The sequence below is a fragment of the Ixodes scapularis genome, unplaced genomic scaffold (assembly GCF_016920785.2).
Source record: "Ixodes scapularis isolate PalLabHiFi unplaced genomic scaffold, ASM1692078v2 PGA_scaffold1__304_contigs__length_218370807, whole genome shotgun sequence".
Taxonomy (NCBI): domain Eukaryota; kingdom Metazoa; phylum Arthropoda; class Arachnida; order Ixodida; family Ixodidae; genus Ixodes; species Ixodes scapularis.
In genome coordinates this window covers 58060163-58081619 of record NW_024609846.1, presented here as the reverse complement: position 1 = coordinate 58081619, position 21457 = coordinate 58060163, and the positions used below count along the sequence as shown (strand labels likewise).

General features: G+C 42.7%; 1 protein-coding gene and 1 pseudogene across 1 annotated transcript; one reads left to right on the top strand and one right to left on the bottom strand.

Annotated features, from left to right (window-relative positions):
• The first annotated feature begins 13100 nt into the window (after window positions 1-13100).
• On the top strand, window positions 13101-13856 carry LOC115323291 (annotated as a pseudogene).
• A 2801-nt stretch (window positions 13857-16657) lies between these two features.
• LOC120837535 (solute carrier family 22 member 6) lies at window positions 16658-21063 on the bottom strand. The gene is made up of 3 exons (XM_040206964.1): window positions 20764-21063; window positions 17564-17667; window positions 16658-16820 (listed from the first exon to the last, which is right to left on the bottom strand). The coding sequence occupies exons 1-3, from the start codon at window positions 21061-21063 to the stop codon at window positions 16658-16660; spliced, it is 567 nt and encodes a 188-aa protein (XP_040062898.1).
• Window positions 21064-21457: the final 394 nt, after the last annotated feature.

Genomic DNA, 21457 nt, shown 5'->3' with positions numbered 1-21457 from the left:
TCGATTTGACGCAGTGAGCCACGTGACGACACGAGGCCACGTGACATTACTTGACAACGTGTAGTGACACCATGACGTCACGTGACCACGTGACACTTGGTTAATCATAGTGCCAATACAAAGGTGCCACGAAAACCTACAATTTATCATACATTGCAATTCTGTATATGACGATTTGATCAATAGGTAGAAATACAGCCGCCAATTTTTTATTCCCATATGTTCATTTTGGGATACTAACAAAAAAAGAAAAAGAAAGAAATATTACCTTGAACCGGTTACCGTTATATTTTTTTTTCGGTTCGGTTCCGGTTCAGTTCCAAGATGGCGGCGAAGATTTCGGTTCGGTTCAGTTCCGGTTCGGCTAAAAATAACGGTCCTGTTCCGGTTTTCGGTTCGGTTCGGTTCCGGTTCGACACCCTGGTTCCAAATACATCAATGCCACTTAATTGTGAAACGTTTTCCCGCCTTAAGCCTGTTTCACATAGAGCGACTGTTTGAAAGCAATCGGTGGGACAGTCAACGCAGCGAGTGCGATCGCAATGTTTGGTTTCATAAGCTCCAACAACCGCACGATTTCTATCGGCGCGGCCGGCTATTCGGACACGGACGCGACGCGTTAGACTTTGCCTAAAATACAGCAAGAGCGTCTTAATAAATACTAATGTTTTACGAATACAATATGTATCTAGACATTTCCAATAGTTAAGCTTTAAATCAAAAGCTGTTAGGTGTCTATATTTGTTTTTGAATACGCAGCTATCGCGGATGAAAGCTGGCTAATGAACGGCTGGTTGACAAGAAAGCGATCGCACCGATTCTACGACAAAATACCAACTTGGTGGAATCCAGTCGCAAAGCCGCTGCAACAGTGCGTCTGCGATTTTCATCGCACATTTACTGGAAATAGCACCGATTTCGGACAAGAGTCGCAGCATGTGAAACAGCCTTTAGACGAGTGGCGATAGCAGGGTGTGAACGATTCGACTGCGTGTCATCAACCAGATTCTGCCTGATTACATGCTTGAAGTACGTTTTTGGTTAATTAACGAATATGTAGGGCTTTCCGTACTGTTCGCTCAATAAGCAGTTCAGTTTGGGCTAAAGCGTCTGTCTAAATAAGGTCGCGGAATCAGTGGCCGTGTGTTAACGCACCGCAGCTCGGAGAACATAGAGGGGAAGCTTGCGCTGGCGAAACCCAAGGATCCTGGGTTAAATCCAAACATCTGCCCGCTTCGATCAAATGAGCGTCGTACCGGCGTGCTGTTTTGTAACGCTACTGCGCGGTACGCGGTAAAGACCTCAGGCTAGCAGCGGTTCCGCACTGGATATATCGCTCACCTAAACAGGAGACAGCAGTTGCCCACTGGCGGAAACTTCCCACCGTCAAACATACACAGAGCGCTATCATTGGTGTGGGTAATCTAGTAGACCTGGCACGAAGACGAAGAAAGGTGTAGATGGTGCGCTGCTTGCGCGTTTCATGTGTAAGCTCTGCTCGCTCGGTACAATAGAAACAAACCATTACTAAGCCGACATAAAAAAAAAAAAAAATCCCTATACGGAGATTTTTCCGATGCTTTATACGAACTTTCCAACGGACACGTGCAAAATCAAGCTTCTACCTCCGATGACCGAACCAAAACCACTCGTGAGCAGATAGCCTGCAAAGCCGGACCAGGGAACCAACCACCCTACAACTGCTCCCGATAGGTGAACGAGAGCAAGTACCATTTGTTTCTCCTAAAGCATCCGCACGACATGGGACTGTGCTCTCTTCTTTAATCCTGCCAACACCCCCCCCCCCCCCCCCCCCCCCTTTAATATGCCGTGCGGCGAATTGTACGAATAGAAGAAGTGTTGCGACACTTACAATACTCGAGAGAAATGGAGAGATTATGCCACCAAGACGGCTGACCACGTATGCAGAGCCGAGTCCCGTTGTACGGACACAAGTGGGGAACAGCTCGGCACCGTAAACACACAAAATCTCTATTGAAGCCGACAGGAAAAACTTGCAAACAGAGTACACAGATATCGTAAGCCAGGTGGAGCCTGCGAACGAAAAGAAATGTATAGAAAATTGTATTATTTTTGAATAGCACCAATGTCTGCGTGGGGTTCAACACACGTGATGTTCAATAACAAAATAATAATCTTAACATATGCTGTTGTTCGTGCAAAAGGTCATGAAAAATTTTCTTCATTTCACAAAGTAGTCCTTGCGGTACATTCCTGTAGTTCAAAATTTACAAAAGGCGTGTTTTTTTCTCTCACCGCGCAGAATCAATCGCAAACCACGAATTGAAAAACAAGAAGTATTCATGCAATCAACTAAGGAAAATAACAGGCTACTACAATATGCAATGCCGAATATCGCTCATACTCTTCTTCATTGCCACGTCCTGCAATTGAAAATTTCCATGACAAGTGACACGTTCTTAACAGCGGACATTGTTATAGTTAGAATTCTACCGTCACTACAGCGCTTCAACACGAATTCATACCAGAGCGTTGGCTAAGGAATAGGTTGCGATCGAGCACAAGTTTTATGATCACGCAGTTTTCGTACTATCTGGTACAAAATGAGTTAAGAGTTGTGGTAACGAAGGTCTTCAATACGTGCTGCGATTTCGAGAGGCCTCAAAGAAAAGAAAATGTGAAGTGAAGATGACTACGTAGCACACTCTAGCAGCCTCCCTCTCCAAACCACGGCTTTATTAGCTCCCAGGGGCCTGTCTATAGGTAGCAAAGCTTATATAGAATTTCACGCCCTCCGCCGTTCCCATTTTGTTTGCGCCCGATAGCAGAACTAGTGAACCGTATAAGATCATCGGCTCCTGGAGACATCGCCACATCTACTTTTGTAACCTTCGAGAAGGACGAACTCAAAGAAATAGGCCACTTTTGTGCTTGCAATTCTACTGGCACGAAGATGGGTTTTTGTCAATGTCTTCGCGTGTGAGTGTTAAGGCTGGCTCACACATCTGCGTTTTTGGCGTTCGTATGCAACCGAAACGATTGCAACGACAAAGTCACAGGGACAAGTGTTCGCCGTACACAGCATAGCAAGCGATGCAAGAGGTAGCTTCTCGAAACAATACATGAGTGACGGTTGTTTCGGTGTTTTGGTCGTAACGGTCGTTACGGTTGCAGGCAAACGCAACCGTTGCAAATTTGTGAATAAGACTTGTGTTAGCAGGCTTTTGTACAGAGCGGCACATTTAAACCAAAAATGGTTATAAGGCTTTTTAAAACCATAAAGTCTGTGTCTTTTTTTATAACAGATACAATTGGGATAGAACTTTTAAGGCCGAAAAACAACTTAGACATTCTGAGAGTGTGAGATATCACATAAAACGGGTAAAAATAATCTCTTTAGTCATAAAAATCTAGACACACTGCTCTAGTGTAAACTCTGCTGAGAGAGTTATTTTTTCGGCAGCAAGCAAATAGTCAACCCCTGGGATAAGCAGATGAAACCCCCGCAGATTGCTAGGTCTAAATAATATTTTGAATAAGCATCCGGCATATAAAACGTCACACCTTGTGTTTTAGCAAGGTTCATATTGGGTCAAGAAATGTGTCACTAGTACCATTTACTCGGTTTATTTGTAGTGATGCACCATTCTTGTAATCTTACTTTTTTATAATGTATAGCGAGTACTTGTGTCTGTCTTTTGGAAGGTTCTGAGCAAAAGATGTTAAGTTTTATTCAAGAATGCATTTTTATTATGACGTATATTGCAATCACAAAAATGGGTTAAAACTTCAAAGCAAGGAAATCATAAAACAATATCTTGGGATTGACTGGATCTTTTATCATTATTGTCGTAGCTTGCTCAGCTTTGAAAGGATAGCGATTCTAACAACTCTTCTACCAGACGTACACGTTTTACCCTATAGCTTCAGATGTGTTGAAGTTAAGAAACACGTTTCTGCAGTGCCTCTTGGACACCGAGGTCTAATACTAGTAGATGTGTCCGCTGTGGGAGACGCTATTGTACATACACTATTGATCACATTCAATAGAACGGCCGGAGATCTTACCTTTATCGAAAGAAAGGGTTATAAGAAGAGAAACAGATGATGAAAAAAATAAAAACCCTAGGCTGACTTTCCGACGGAGGAACTTCATACCCAAGGCCCCCAGTCCTTTTCCGGGCAATTCCATAATCTCAACAAGGGCGCAGTTGAGAAATATATTGCCTTCGATGAGGGCGCTCGCAAAAGATAGGTGGAAGTATAAAATACGCAGGGCGAAACTGTGGCAGAGAAAAAGTAGAGAAACAGCCAGATGACATCCGTTTCTACGAATACTTTTAAATAATAAAACAAGAAAGCTTTTCACACTACGTAAACCAAACATCAAAGATAATGGCAAGCATCAAAATAATGACTTCCACGAACACCAAATGCATATTAACAATCACGTTACTACCTTCAATATGTTTAAAAAAACATAAAAATAAACGTTGTATTTTAACTTTCTTCTAGCCTAGTACTATAAAAGTGCCACGCACGGAGAAAGAGTGTTCCTCAATGCAAGACCTTGCACATCCTTGTTTTAATGCTTTAAATGGCTATTGTAAACAATCTTCAGAAAACGCATTATATGCCGAAGAAATACACATTTACTTACGCTTTGCAACTATCGCAGCAGGTCAGCCTCGTTCATAACTATGAACGAGGCTGACATATTTCGTATTAAACAACATATTTTTGATTAAAGCGTTTTGAGACATTACGCTTTAGTACACTTACTTGAAGAAGATAAGTGACTACAATCTGATAAAAATATTACCAACAACCATTTATCGTCAAAACCATCTAATGCATAAAGTACAGTATTGAAGGAGCAATCGTTTACATTTATTTACAAGACATGAAACGGTCGTTTTGGGGAGTGCCTCTACACCCAAATCCGTTGTTTTGGAAAATATAAAATGTTTATTAATTTCGTCACTAAACTTTGCGCGAAAAAATTGACGTTTTGTCAACTGGCGGCATGAGACGTCAAGTAACGTAATACAGCAACGTCACGTCAAGTTACCACTTGGTGCGACGATAACGTTAATTTCCTGTCAAGCGAAAACAAAAATTACTTCCCGTCACGTGACGTCGACTTCACAACAAAATTAAGCGGTGTAATTGACGTCACAGTGTCAAATAGCGTTGTCACGTGATACTACGACGTCGCGTGACCTGGCGTCACATGACACGATGTCAGGTGACGTGGTAACATGATTTGACATCACGTCAAGTTGTAGTGTCACATGTTACTCTGACATCACAAGAGGCCACGTTTTCAGCTAGATTTAGCGTTAAAATGCACGGACGGATGGACAGAAATCTGGGGTTAGAAAGTTCCGTTAAGTATCATTTCAGGCTTAAAAGTATAGGAGATATTTACATTTCGGAAGAAATATTCCTCTTAAGACCTTAATTTTATATTGATAAAGGTAACGGCAGCTATACAATTATGTCTCAGCACAAACGCGCAACCGCACAGTAAAATGGGCTAGTACACTCTAAAAAAAGCCCGTGCGAATGCTTTCCCGCATAACACTCGGAGAGCCAATCACCGCAACTTACAAAGGCAGCTCAGCGAATGACGATGCCGAAACTAATGTTTAGACCAAAGAAAAGCAGTCTGGGTTGTGACATTAAGCAATGCAAAACGTCACGCTTGCATTGCTTAATGTCACAACTCAGACTGCGTTTCTTGGTCTAAACATATGTTTTGGCATCGTCATTCGCTGAGTTGCCTCCGTAAGTTCCGGTGATTGGCTCTCCGAGTGTTGTGCAGGAAAGCCGGCACATGGGCTTTTTTTAGAGTGTATGTCCCCCCACTCTGTAATGTTTTACTCACAATGCGTAGCAGACGAAGAACGTGGTGCGTCTGAGGTTCGAACCTCTCATCAAATCTAGCAGAGTCGGCCGTCTGGAGCCTGGTGCCTGTTTAGGATAAATACCGAAAAAAGTACAAAACGGAATTTTTATTCGGATAAATGTATCTGAGAAACGTTCTGTCTGAGAGCCGTTTAGAGATGAACATTGCCTCTTCCATCGCACGAGATCGACTGCTATGTCACGACATGAGGCATCGTCTGTCGATTTCGGCAAGGAACCAAACATGTATAATATATTCGTGTTTTATGGATTAACAGTCACTTTGATGGTTATATTTTGACCAAATTAAATCAGTGTTATATGCGTCTGAAAACCTGTAATTTGCGGTAATTCTATTGTTGTACAGGGCTCATTAAAATTACTAATATAGAGTGTACAGGTGGTCGCATTTTCGCGCGCCGCCGAGGAGGCATTTTTTTTTTTGGGGGGGGGGGCCTTTTTTATAAGTCTAGGTTCGTGCTGAACCTAATGTTTGTTCACCACGGACAAGGTTGTGTCTTTCCCATGGCGGGTCATTGCCCGCAAGTCTCCCCTCTCACCCAAGGGCCAGGGCATCCAGACACGCAAACCTACACAGCCAGCATAGCCCCCAAGTGCACTTGTCAACGGGCTGGTCGTTTCGTAAACTACAGAAAGTGCCGTGGACACAGATCTCGGGCGCAGGTCAAGACGACGGAGACAGCGGATCATGTTCTAGTGGTTGTGGGGGCTGGCTGCGAGGGTCCCGAGCGCGCTGGAGGTTTACGCAGAGACCTAGAAGCCGCTTCGCGTGAACCCCCCGGGGTGGCTTCGTATTTTTGGAATCTGTTGTGATCTTTCGCTGCGCTTGTGTTTGCGAGGCCCATCTGTGTTGTGTCTGGCAAGTTCTCCGTGTATCTATTAGTTTTAACGTACCTAATACTCACACTCCGAGGGTAGGTTTTTCGCGTGAGGCACGTCCTGGCACTTTTCACTGCAATCATCGGAGTCAGTTTATTAGGCACTAGCCGTGGGACCTGTCCTTGGTAGCTGACCTTCCCGCCTCCTTGCGAGGGTGCTTTTGCCCATACGATTGGTTGACAATGCATCGGGGCCCGTACCCAATGGGATTCTAACTAGACCCTGATTGGATAGAACAGGTTTCGACGCACTGTCATAACCCCCGACCGGACGGAAAATCGTTAAATTGAACGGGCTTGCGAGCCACCTATTGCTCTCTCGCGGTTCGCCGCATTACCTACCGTACGCGGCAGCCGTTGTTTGCCGACTACTTAGCCACCGTCCTCACTGTGCGCGGTAGGACACTTGACCCCGTGTCTCGCAATCGTAAGCCCGTGAGGCCAGTTTTTCCCAGTCGTTTGATTGGTTCGTGTATTCCGGGAAAGTTCAAGTGATTTTAATCAAAGACTAAGCATTTTGGTCGTCCTCCTCCTGTGTCCTCGTTACCTACAACCAGCCCTCCAGCAACGCGCATCGTTCCGCGGTCCCTCGGTTCCCTACGGTAGACACTCCCAGAATTCCTATGGAGGTCCGGGACAACAGCCCTACGATTACCGAGAGCCCGCGTATTACGGAGAACAATTTCGTTAAACATACACGCTTTGTTTTAGCGATAAAGCGATCAATGTATAAGTTAGCCAGTAGAAAAAAAGGTGGTGTAAGAGTAGTCCATTTACTTTATTGATTAAGCCACTATAACACATAAGTGTGGTGTCTATTAAAACCAAGATTAAAAATGTTATCGCAATCATTGTCCACTTTTGCTGTTTCTTGGGCTTTATTTAACTTTTTTCCTGGTTCCTCAGATTACGTGATTAGTATACGAAGTAACAGAACATGGGGGGGAGGGGGGGGGGGGGGGGGGGGGCGTCGGTCCATAAGCTGTTCATTGAACAGTTAGGGCCTTGGTTGGCCAGAACGTGCATTAACATCTTGTTAATTTGATTTGATTTCTTTGTTTTCTCATACTTTGAAACATTTCCCATACATAGTTTTCTTAACACTTATAAGACGGTTCCACATAACTATTTTCAACTTCCGGCGGGTATATTCCACCATGTTCATGAAACGCGTCACCCACTTTTCCCATTAGCTTGTTGTTGTTGTTGGTGTTGGTGAAACGCACAAGCGTGGTGAGTGGCTCAGTCGACTGAATAATTTAGTGAAAACAACCGATGACGTATTTTCGGTTCATAAATTTATGCTTGATACACTTCATCTCCTTTCAAAGTGGCCCAGGCGGCATCTATCGAGGCATTATATACATGGGCATTGAGAAATCGACGGATCGACTTCACAATCGCATGCTAGGCTGAAGCACGAATAAGGACCGGTATGTACAGCAATTAAGTACCAGCCGTTGCTTTCTATGTTCCCGACTACTCTTGCTGGCGCATTTTGAAAAACAGCGCGAATATCACACGGACAAGAAGGAGGAACACGCAGGACCGAGGCGCTGACTATCAACTATCTATTCAGAACACATACGCGCCTCGTCCTCTGTGTTCCTCCTTCTTGTCCGTGTGGTATTCGCGCTGTTTTTCAAAATGAATTCATACCAACTCGCCCAACTTTCCATTCTAGCTGCTGGCGCAGTTGATCACGACGCGGTAGAACTCGGCTTATCTTGGAAACACTGCTTCCGTGCATGAAAAGACATCGGGATAAAAAGAATGTCAACACAACGGCGTCTTCCGAAGATTTGATCAGGAATCACATCACTGCGGAAACCGCACTATGGGTCAGGTATATTTATTGAATTATTTATAATAGCCAATTTTTGACTTTAGCGGTAATGTGTTTACGGACATAAATATTTTAATACAAAGGCTACGTGGGGCAAAACAAGATTTACTTATTCTCGGCAAAAACAATTCCAGGATTTATAAATGAAAGTTTTGTTTTATCATTAAAACCTACAGAATTGTCCTGTGGGTGTTCGTAATATCTTTTTATACCTTCGCAGCCGATGAGACTGCGGCATTACTGTCACATAAAGCGGCAAGGGTAGGATACGAAGGTCGGGGAATGAATGTCTAACGACGTGAACTGCCGCCTGGTTTCCCGGAGTCCTTCCCCGTCATCGAATTTCCCGACGCGTGTGTGAAGTGGCCCTGGGGCACCTCGCTAGGTGGTCCCCTCCCCTCACCTCGCCTGTCCCGAATTGAAGGAAAAAGCAGCGTATATCCCTCGGTTCTGAACTGCCCTAACCGAGACTTGGCTTACTCCCGAAGCCATAGGCTGCGGCAGACAGCCGCCTCTGGGGCGCCTACAGTTGTATATGTTGTGAGGCATGCCTTCCTTTCACTGCCCAAAGACAAAGCACAAGACATATGCCAAGAGGTATTTGAACCTAACAGAGTTGTGCCACATAAAACGGCGGGGAATGTTTTGGGTTTTGTGGGCCCACTGTATTCAGGACCAAAAGGCAGACCCGCAGGTCAATGGCCGCCCGGTGGAGGGGAATTTCGACGCTTGGTGCGCAAACCTGGGTTCGAGTGTGGAGAACAAAGGACAGTGCGAGAAGAGATTCGGAGGCGAACGGACGCATCGCGTCTTCGAGCGGGGCGGGGAGACCACTGTCGACGGCCCCACGCCAAGTGGAGGACGGAGTTCCATCGAGTGTATGCCTATCATCTCAACAAGTGGGCATGCGAGGCCAGGTGGCCCCGCCCATAATGAGCCAGCCAACCGCCGGAACTTCTCCACCTCGGACGGGCCGCGCAGGGAGACGTCGTCAACCATCGACACGACAGATGAGACATTTCGCACTCGCTGTTACTTTTTTTTTTTGAATTAGCAGCATCCGTGAAGATACACTTGCGAACTATGTATTTTCTAAGCCCAATGTTACAGAAGCGATTTGTGCAGAGTGTACGTATCGTAATTTGCTTTCTGACTGCAACCAAAATAAATTTGTTTTGTGTTTTACTTTTTTGTCACACGCCTGTCTCTCTTCATTAGTCAGGCTCTCTAACAGAGCGTGGGCCTATCGCTCGGTCAGTGGTCCACTCTTTAACAATGTCAAGCCAAAATAACTCTTTCTCTGACTTTTATGTAACAATTACCGAAGAGCGAAACACAAAGCAAAAAACGTGAACATAATTAGCCTCACACTGCGTTTCTCAAGGTGTCAGTGACTACTGGGAGTGTGTGAGACCTATAGAGTGCGCGCCGCTCCGCCTGGACAGCTGGTTGGTAGCGCCACCTGTGACAGCGCCCACGTTACGCTGCGTAGCAAAGCGCTGCCCGCTCAGTCCTTTTCTCTTGCGCCCGCGTCCTCGCCGCTTCTGCGCCTTCCCTCGGGCGTGTTTCTTTATGTTGCTCCGGAGTAAAGATTTAGCACCTTGATATTCAAAACCTACCCACGTCCAGCGTAGCTCGGGACGTGCGCTTTCCGTCATTCGACCCGCTGGAGTTGCTCAGTGCTCGGGTTTAACTGTGTCTCCCGCAGTTGTGAGCGACAACGGCGGCAACTTACCACTATATTTTTCGTTTATCTACGAAGCATTTGTTTGTCAGGCGGTTCCAAAGCCACTACGGGACGACATGCCGCAGTGCGAGTACTCAACAAGATCGACATGGGAAGTACTTTTTGTTCATCGGATTGCTCTTCGCTCGCTGGCGGATCGAGAAGACGTACTGGAATTGAGATTATAGCGGGGACTCTCGCCAGCGCATCGAGAGGATCTGCGTTCTAAATGTCCAGGTCTCGTCTAAAAAGAGTCAGCGCAGACTGTGCCCCCAGACGTTCTGTATAGCGCTGTGCTCTGCTACTCAGAGCCGTGTATAGAGAGCGTTTGGTGAATGGGAGGAGCGGGCAGAGCCAGGGCGTGCACCAGACGCCGATAGAGGGCTTGGCATGCTCTCTTGCCTAACCAGAAGATGAGAAGAATCCCCTAGCTGTGGTAGCGAGAAACAGCTTGCATAAGATCATAAGGGTTCAATGTAACAACTCTTTATGTTTGAAAATATGGTGCACGGGAATGTTTCGATTACAGTCATGCAAAAAGATGCAAGAAACGAATGTGCCGCTCGAACAGTGTTTTGCTCGGACAGAGTGTGACTGCTCGGATGGCAGATTCGCGACCTTCGGCGCTTGGCATACGGATTATGTCGATCGTTCCAATAGTCACGCTCTTCCACCATGAATTTGAATGACCGTGATTGAAACATCTAGTGCACCATATTTTCAATCTCCGAGAGCTACTCCGACGCACTTATCAATTTCGTTTCTCGCGACCACCACCGGGGTATTATTTCCGGTTTGGGGTTGGCCATATTCGAATTTGTGAAGACGCCTCCTCATTCGCAGCCTATCTAAACACTGAATGGTTAAACTCTCCCTATATACGGCACTGCCGCTACACTGGATGTCTATGCCAGTCCGGCCGTGGTATATATGACATGCTTCGTCTAGGAACCGCACCGTAGCGCTACTGTCTGGTCGTATGCTTCCAAGAGTTGGCCCACACAGCACCGCCTACCTCGCGTCCGCATCGCCGACGCGCTATCAGCTTTCACTGTGAGCGCAACGCTTTCACCATGCCAACGAATACCATCTGCCGTCGTACTGCTTCCCAGCATCACGCTCCAGTACCTAGTTGCTGGGTAAATTATGGACCGTGTTTCTCTCACCGAAAAAATAAACTACACATTATCGAAATCCCAGTTTTCGCGCATACGTATAGCGCGCTGTCAGAACCAGATGGCACGTTTCGAAACGCATCTGTTACCTAATTCAAAAGTGATATTACTGAGTTGAGGCAGGTAAAGGAACGAAAAAAGAAAGTTTCTGCTCCTGCGTTAGTATCGGAGACTAAATCCAATTGAAAATAAATCAACAGAGTGGAAACCACTATAAATTTTTTAATCAAAACGAATTTGCAAAGAAAAATAAAAAAAACTTTCTGATGAAACCTATCCGAAAGTGTTAGCCCAAAAATGAGAGGTCCCATGGATTTAGAAGTTATAATTGATTTCAGGGAAATTTCGCACGAGAAAATGGTGCACGAATTCCCCGTAGCGTTCGGCATTCCTCTTCATTACTGTATTCACAGAATCCGCTGATCGCCATTCCCTCGCAGAAAATTTCCGAAAATCGCTTATCACTTTTCAATAAGATTACGGGAATTTCGAACACTCGGACATATGGCCCGGACCTCCACTAGGGCTACATTTGGACGGAAACTCGGCAACGCGTAGTTTGTGTTTGCGGTGACAAAAAACAGGGTTCCCTTTTCTCACAATTACCAGGTACTTCTTTGCACTTAGGGTGGGTTGAGAGTGTCCGCTGGCAATTAAGCCAGCTTAGGTTTTTTTTTTTTTTTTTTTTGTCTTTTAGTGTGTGGACCGAAGATCAACAAAGATAAATGTTTACCCTGGTTTTGCTTTCGGATTCCAAAATAGCTTGGAAATTTGGAGGCTTCGCATTATTCATTCGAGCAGCTCTCTGAATTGCTTTTCTTGCCTCGTCTTCTTTGCCGCTTGTGAGGAGCCACCTAGGCGACTCAGGAATGAAGCTGGAATTACAAAGGAAACTTGAATTCAAGTTCATCCGTTCTGGCGTCTGAATCTAAATTGTTTCTAAAGAAGCCTTTTTTTTTAAATCCTACGTTATGATACTATTAATGTATAAGCCATTTCTAGTTCTTCACGTTATTTTTAAGTGGTAAAAAAGGGTTGATCTTACAAGCAATAATTGTGAAATGTATTATTAAACCCCCCCCCCCCCCCCCTCCCCCCCTGGCTCGTTTCGGTATCAGTTAAATACGTTTGATGTTATACCGAATAGACCTGATGATGCCATGGCTTTATAAAGAAAACAACCGCATATAGCGGTAGATTTTCGTATCGCGCTATGTTGCACAGACGCCCAGGTGGTGTATTTTTTAATCAAATTGAAGAACAATCCAAAACCAAAAATTTAACGTCATTTTTTGTTTTAACATTTGACGTCATAAACGACCCACATGCGTATTAGCGCGACAGCCGTCAGATGTCGGCTGTCGCGCTGTTTTTGTTTTCTTTCATTTAAATTCATGCAATGTAATTAAAAAAAAAATTAAGTACAAAAAAGACACCGCAAAAGCAAGTTCGGCTTGAATAAGGGGCCGAATTCGAAGCTTTTGAGAACAAAGTTTTGTCAGACCGCAACGCCATCTGTCGTCTGTTGGGCCAATGAGACGTATGTCGTTTGAGGGCGATAGATGAAGGTAATTCTTTTTTTTTTGTTTTTTTTGTTTGTTTTGTTTTAGGCCCTGTTCAATCAGTCCTTATCGAGTATCTCCAACTGGCGTGAATGGTGGGATATGTGAATCAATTTTACAAGGCTGTCTTAATTGCACCAAAAAAGAAATGTCCTTTGATGTTTTCGTAGAAATAAATAAAATAGCCTTGTAACGTTCTTACATTTTTAGTATCTTAGTGTCACAATATCAGATGAACCCAGCTGGAACGCGCATATTAAAAATGTATGTAATTCTGCACATAGGCAACTCGGCTTCATGAGAATAACTCCATGAGGAACGAATTTTAGTGTCATAACTCATGTTTATGAAGCTTTATTGCGGCTAAAGCTGGAATACGCATAAATGATAGGGGACCCGCCTACACAATCACAAATTACTAAAGTAGAGCGAATACAAAGGCTTGCTGCCAGGTTTATTTTTCCTCGATACACTACGCACGAGTCCCTTTCAGCATTGATGAGAACAGTCCAGTTGTCCTCGTTAGCGTCAAGGCGTAAAATTGAGCGAATGAAAGGTTTTTATCTGCCGTATTTTAATCACCTCAATGTTGACACGCAAATTTATATAAGGCGGTCTAGATGTTCAGGCAACGAATTATCAGTTGACCAGTATCTATTCAATATTGATATTTATAGACATTATTTTCTTCTGAAGACCATCGACGACTGTAATAAATTAACCCCGAGTGTTTTCATTGATGTCTCTTCTGTCTAAGAGTTTGAACAAAAATTGTGTTTTTGGTTTTCTGACAAGTAGCTGTGCTTCCTTTTCTTTTTTTTTTGTTTAGAGTAGCAGAGTCATTAAATTTATTCAAGGCCTAACTTCTTTGTAATTGGTATTATATCGGTATACCTTCTTTGTAATTGGTATTATATCGGTATATCTTCTTTGTAATTGTTATTGTATCTCCTGCTGCAATGTCCTACAGGGGTTGGCTGTATTTAAAATAATAAAAAAATTCTTTTTAGTGTTCAAAGCGTTTAACATTTGTCGAAGTTAGTTCCTTTTGTCTTGAATACTGCGTACAATAACGAAAATCCGACGCCCTACTGATATGGAAAGGGGCAGTAACTTTGTAAATTTATAGATCACCAATCTTTCTTCCAATGAATTATTAACTTTAAGAATAAGAAACTGCAACCGTAACCACGGGAGGTTCGACCTAACTTTATACAGTTAACTTCATATACTAACACTAACTTTATATAGTTAAGCAAAATTATTCTAACCATTATCAGCCCGTAACCCGTTCTAAATCTTGAAAAAGCAATTCGAAATAGTATGGGCATGCGAATAATAAACTCAGTAATTTCAACTCGCGGTGGCACTGATACCCTCTTGATGTGGTATTTGAGAACTAATTAGCATTTGTTTCAATATTCTAGCAAAGCGCCGCACTCTTAACTGCCAAATTTAGCCCTGGAAGACCGTTCTAGAAGTGTGTATGGCATGTTCTGCACATATAAATAGTTTCAAAGTCAACTAATTGTTTTCATATTTTATTCTAAACCCATTAAAAAAATATTCGTTGAGAGCACATCGTATGGGTGATAATGCTTATCCCCACTGTTCATGTCTATCTTACGCGACTAGTACAGCAGAAGGCATGAGCAAGCAGATATTCAGAAATACAAGATAAAAAAAAAACAAAAAAAAAACAGGAGCGAAAAAATCGAGATGTTAATGAAGCTAAACGAACCGGGCGCGTGTTTCACAATATGCTTTACTTTTCATAGAGCATTGCATACGTTATGCATTAGTTTAAATGTATGATAATGACTAGGAACAACAAACTGGATATTTCCTCAAGGTATGTAAGCAGTCTCTTCGAAGTTTGTAGATTATTGTAAATTTAAATTATATGCACTGTTGAGAAATATAATCAAGTTTTGTAATCTGAACCCCGTTAGTAAAAATGCCCCGCTATGCTGACAAACTTCTCGGGCACGAACTTGGAATAAACTAGCATTGTTTATCGTTAGTACAGAAAGTTCAATGCCTAAACGCCTTCTCTCGTTTTTGTTTGTTTTTGTTTTGTTTAAAGGGGTATTATTATTAACTCTTAATGACACACAATTATAGTTCCGTAATTCTTACAATAAAAGCAGAATCAAGGGCAACGCAAACATGGACGAGGCAATCTGCATGTGTCTCCAGTTTCGGAACCAGTACGCCACCCCCACCATACACTCTTGTCCAATTATCCATCCACAACCATACGTCAGAGAGAACAGAATTCGGTGGCGGGAAGGCACGGTCTCCATAACTGAAAAAAAACGCCAGGAACTTTATGAGTACCAAAGCGCATGGTCATAAGATCTGTTCCAAAATCCATAAAATTCTTAGGATGGCAATTTTAATACGAATAATTATTTTCATTATTTTCTTTTTAATATTGACAAGCACCGTCTAACACGTATTAAATACTTAAAAATGTCATAACTTAAGTCGCAACGCTTCAATTGTAGATATGCGTGTACAAATCTTACACACACACAAAAAAAAAAAAAAAAAAAGGAAACACGGTATTGTTATTGAAAGCCTTCCTCCGAACTGAGCAACACTCGGCCGGAAATAAGTTTGACTGACAAAAAGCGGTGAGTTTTAAGTGCTCGCTAAATAGCCATGCGCAATAATATTCTTGACCTCAAATGTGTGCTTATTTAGTTTGCTGAAACAACGCTAGCAAAACAGTGTTTTGTAGATAAATAAGTATGAACATTTTATTAAATATCTTAAATACTCAAATAACATCCTTGGAGCTGCATGGCTATTAAGTACCAGAAGGGCAATTTTGGTTCGAAGGGAGAAGATAAGCCTACAGACGTCCACAATACCGCGCTAAGTTGTATTCTTTGAACAGATACTTCCTCTATATGGTTCGAAGCAAGAAACTTAACTGGTCTATTTCATATAAAATATTTAAAGGGCCTGTAACACAAAAAAGACCAGTTTTTACATTTTTAGTATATTTTAATTTATTATATTGTGCATGGCGACGTTGGGATAAAAAAATATGTATCGTGAGTGTCTGTGGATTTACGCAGCAGCAGTTATTTTTCTTACATTTCAGATAATTTTTTTAGAATTCCGAAACTGCTAGTTGACACCTCGCTTGGAGGCAGCTTTGTCAGGTGTCAGCTATGTCTTCTAACTTGAGCCATGCACCAACAAGTTCTATTTAAACCGTGAACTTAAAGTAGCATCACAATACATTAACCCTGCTTGAGGGTTCTAACGTCTAAGATAAAAAAAAACCTTCGTTCTCATGTGTGTATTTACATTTATCGCAAAAAAAAATCATAACCTTGAACGCTGTAGATGGTTGAGCGTGTTGGTTATTAATTTACGATAAGGAAAGAGGAACGTTTAAGACAAACAGACAAGACAGGAAGACAGCCTGTCTTGTCTGTTTGTCTTAAATGTTCCTCTTTCCTTATCGTAAACTTGAACGCTCTTCGTTTCTTTTTACCAATAGCCTAAAACCGCCGACAGGTTGCCAGATATTGAACGAATCACGTACACAGAGTTATGGACGTGCTTTGTAGACCACCGGTGCCAATAGATGCAAAAACGCGCGTGACGTTATATACTGTCAAGGACGGGCTGAAGGCACCAAGGAAGCCGAAAACGAGCACGAAGAAGCTTGATAATATCACAGATATTCTACGTCCGTACCTGCAGAAACAAAACAAGTGTAAAAATGGTAAATTGAACGAAACAAAAATGTCAAGGCATTATCACCCACATGATTCATCTTCGCGGGCCAACCGAGCTCAAGAGTAGATACCATAGATTCGCAAATGCATTTTGATACAGACGTATCAAAATGCATTGATGAGTTGAGGGAAAGTCTGGCATAGCTCGACATTACGTTGTACCAGTTGTGTTACAACAGATAATGTAACTGACACTGCCTTTTTCAAATCTGGCATTTCAGAGCACTCGGCAATGATCAGTGCCCACTGACTTTAGGTGGGCAGTGTTAGGGCCGGTGTCAGGGGGTTGATATTTGTATGTAACTTGTGTCAACTCATGAAGCTGTGAACTTTGCGGAAGTATTGCTCAATTGAGTAGAATCATGGGGGTTACAACTTTTGGTTCCCGGCACGATTTTGTTTACAACTAAACTTCTATGGATCCCACCAAAAACGACACGATTAGCAGTAAGTTTTTGTTTTGGCACCATCAAATTTGTTGCGTCTACAGCGTATACGTTAGTCTCTCGTGGAATCTATGGGGAGTATTGTTTTTAAATAACACGGGAGTTGTTGATTCCCAGCAGATTCGGCTAGACGTTATTTAAGCATTTTCTAATTAAGTTCTAAACTGGTGGCACCAGCATATCAGATTAGTGTCCTTGTATCAACCAAATTACTTACTCATTAAAATTGAAATATAGTTTCGGAAATGGCTTTTACCTGTCAGACAAATGCGAAAATATAAGGTTTCCCATGAGCATTCCCACCATGTAGAACGACTGCGACATTGCCCGAAGCCAAGCCCGCTGGCACACAAGGTGAAACTGCATCGTATTGAATACATAGAAAGTAGCATGGTTATAATTCACAAAAGTGTTGCATTCATTGGTTTATAAGAATCGTATCAGTGGGATTTTAAAACTTAACTTCTCTTAGGGCCGGTTGCACCAACGTCGCTTATCTTAACCCAAAGCGGCGCTTTCCTAGGCCGGCTTAGCGCCCTAAACCGAGCTTAGGTAAGCACGGGTTTAAATTCCGGTTGCACCAACGTTAAGCCGGCTTTACAGACGCGCCCCTAGCTAAGCGCTGGATTTGCGTAGGGAATCTAGGGACAAACAGAGCAAACTAGGGAACGCTCAGAGCGACGAATACGATTGGCGGAGAGGAATCACGTGATGTAAAAAAAAAAAAAAAAAAAAAAACTGCCGTAGTAGTCGTTGTCGGCGTCTGCTTTTCGCTGTATTTCTTCGGTGAGTAACAAATTAAAGGACTCCAAATTCAATCATTTTTTCGTTTAACTTTCAATAACAGAAGTCAAAGCTTCAAATAAACACGAATGCTCTTTACATCTGTGATTGTGTTTAATATCGGTTGATAACAGGATATTTTGACAGTGGTAGTAGTTTTCGTGCTCACATTTTGAGGTGAAGGAGCCATCGGGGGCCCCAAATCTCACCGAACGCGGGAAGGACACTCTACTCGCTACATCGCTGAAGACAAAACATCATGGATATAAGTAGGCAGGTAAGATGACTACTAAAACCAAGTCAAGCCTGAGACCGACGAAGTTCAAAACAGTGACGAACTCGCCACGGCAGCTGCGAAAATGCCCGGAAATCGTCGAATAGAAGTCGTCGAGAGGTCAGGTCACGAGACCTTGCATAGACGGTACTCGTTGCTATCCGCAAGGCGACAGAACTGCACTGTACCGTCGTTGAACATCCGCTGCAGCCTCAAACGGACTTCAGTTTCACACTGTCGAGTTCAGAAAAAAAGAAAAGAAAAAAAAAAAAAAAAAACTCCCACTAGTACATCACATTGTGCCGATAAGAACGGTCGTCTCTTCGCATCACCTGCCCCAGCCTGCCCCGATACAGCAATGAAAGAATCTAACATAGTAGTCGTTACGATTTGTCGTCGCCACGAATGAAAGATATAAAGCAAAATATTCCTAAAAAATCGCGATCACCAAAAAGTTACGGAGGACACAACAAGGCGCAACTTTCAACTGAATTTTATTGAAAACGTGTTCCGGTATATAGTCTCAACCATCGTCACAATGACAACAAACGACAAAAGTAAAGGGAAAACACCATCACAGAGCACAACTCGGAAACAACAATATCTCGTTCTCGGGATACGAATGAAAGATATAAAGCAAAGTATATGAAAAAAAAAAAATGCGATCACCAAAAAAGTTACAGTTATGGAACGATACAGTTTTCTGAAGCCAAGATTCTACTCGCGAGACAAGCAACATTCACTGAAGATTGTCTCGAAACTCAGAAAACGAAAGAAATTGAATTTTCGCTGTTTTATTACTTAAAAGCGCCGCAATCTGATGCAAACGGCAGAGGTGTCGACAATCAGCTGATCGCCGAGATCATGTACTGCCACTATTCAACGCGCTGATCAGATTGAAAAATACGCGCTGCAAGTGTAGATAAACAAGGTGGTAAATAACTATACGTTACAGCTATGCGAAAATTAGTAAGTACATACGAATAAGCTCGTTGACAGAAGAACCAACGGGAATACAGACGTGAGCCCCACAGCTCCGTACTTTTCTCGGTTAGGGCTAACACGCCCTGAAAGTGGAGAGCCAACTTGAAAACAGGGGTCGATAAACACTTCACGCGACAATATTTTGCATCCTTGTCACAATCGAAAGTCATTTTGTCGAAACTTTCACGCTGATGTAGCCTAAAACACTTTGCACAACCAATTTCGTCCACCGCGTCGACCGTGACAAACCAGCCGCCATGTTTTTAATCCAGGATTAAGAAACAACCAGAAGCAAAGCGCCCAATGTTGAGCGCTTAAGTTAAGCGTAGTTTAGTGCTAGGTTTAGCGATAAGCGAGTTTGGTGCAACCGAACGAAACCGAAACTGAGCTTAAGTTCCCGGCTAAGCTCCGCTTTGCGTTAAGCGACGTTGGTGCAACCGGCCCTTAGTCAAGCTGATGGCAAAATATTATAGGCTGATTTACATAAAACATTTTTTAATATTATTTACAGAAACTCCCCACGTTTACTGACAGCTGCATATTTCAAACTTAAATCACACTTAGTGTATGCTTTGGAGGGTTGGCTCACAACCTGCAAAAGGTCTATTTTGTCATCGATTGAATTTTAACCCTGAGTAACATAGCTCTTCAACGAGCAATACCAGAAGAGCTATGAATGAAACTAAGCTTATCTAAAAGTCTGCACAAATCTTTACACAAAAGTTTATTTTGAATTGCCAGTTACAATTAATAAATCTGGCGACTAAGCTCATAATCATGAGTCTCCTCGCACGACATGTGTGGGCTACTGTATATCCCTTAGCTGCCCGATCGGTAATAATTAACTCACAATCTCAAGAAGCTCGAGTAGTGGTACCCATTATAGTTATCGGTGCGTGAAGCGGAACCTTGAAAAGTGCGGCTTATAGCCACTTTTTCTCAGACCGCCTCTAAAACACAGCAAGGCTTATATTAGCAAAAGCAAAGCGCATACATAGAAAGTTCTTTCTTATTTTACCTAGGCGGTGGTAAGTTTCACCAATTCTACCCCGCAAATTTTAAGCGCTATGTTGTCTATGCGGAGAAGGAACTATATACCAACATTGTTGATTTAGGGTATTTGGGTATCCTGGAAATGTGAGTAAAATCTTTCTTTTTTATGTCCGGAACCAGCACATCAAAGGGTTTGTTGAAATCATTGGTACTACTGGAAAATTTTGGAAATGCGGGATATTATGAAATATTATATGTAAGCATTTCGTCATTCTTCTGTAAGCAATTTGATTATCCCGATATCTGCTCTCTGATTTATTATCAGTGGTATATAAGCAGTGGTATATTTCATTTTTTCTCTTCATTAAATGCTGGGACATAGGAAATAAACCGAGAACAATGACTTAAAACGCATTGATAACCTCTTCCGTGATGGTCCAAGAGAAGACAGAGTGGTCAAAACTCCAACTCTTGCACTCGACAATGGAATCATTTGTTTTCGTCCAGCATTCTCCAAGCGTCGCAGATTCATTTTCACTGAGGTTGTTCCGCCTTGTAAAATTCTCGTGATCTTCCAGGTCATTGTTACACCATATTCGGGTTCTCGGAGCAGCAAAGTTTATGATCATCATAAGCATGGCTGAAGGAACACCTCGGAGTAATGTCAACAGCAATGGAGGAAGCTGCCAACGGCCCATGCCAACGCTTTCGGATATGTCCATTTTACTGTTGATAGAGAAAAATATAAAAACATTCACACACAAAAACAATATAGCCCACGAAACGTCAGTAAATGCTATCACCATCTGAAACGGAAAAAAGAAACCGTGTATACCCTTCAGATTCTGTTCAGCACTAGTTGAGGAAAGCACTTGTGGCACCCTTTACAACGATAAATTTATAGGAAGCCAAACCTCGTCATGAATCCTGCAGTGAACAAAAACGAAGGAAACGCAGGTATGAGTATATACACACTTGTCTAAGTATAACTGCACTTTTGGACCCTAACCTTGAGGAAATTAATTCCCAACAGTAACTTAAACGCGAAAATATAATTTTATACTCAGAATTCTACATAAAAAAAAAAAAAAAAAAAAAAACTAGGGCTGGGCTGTA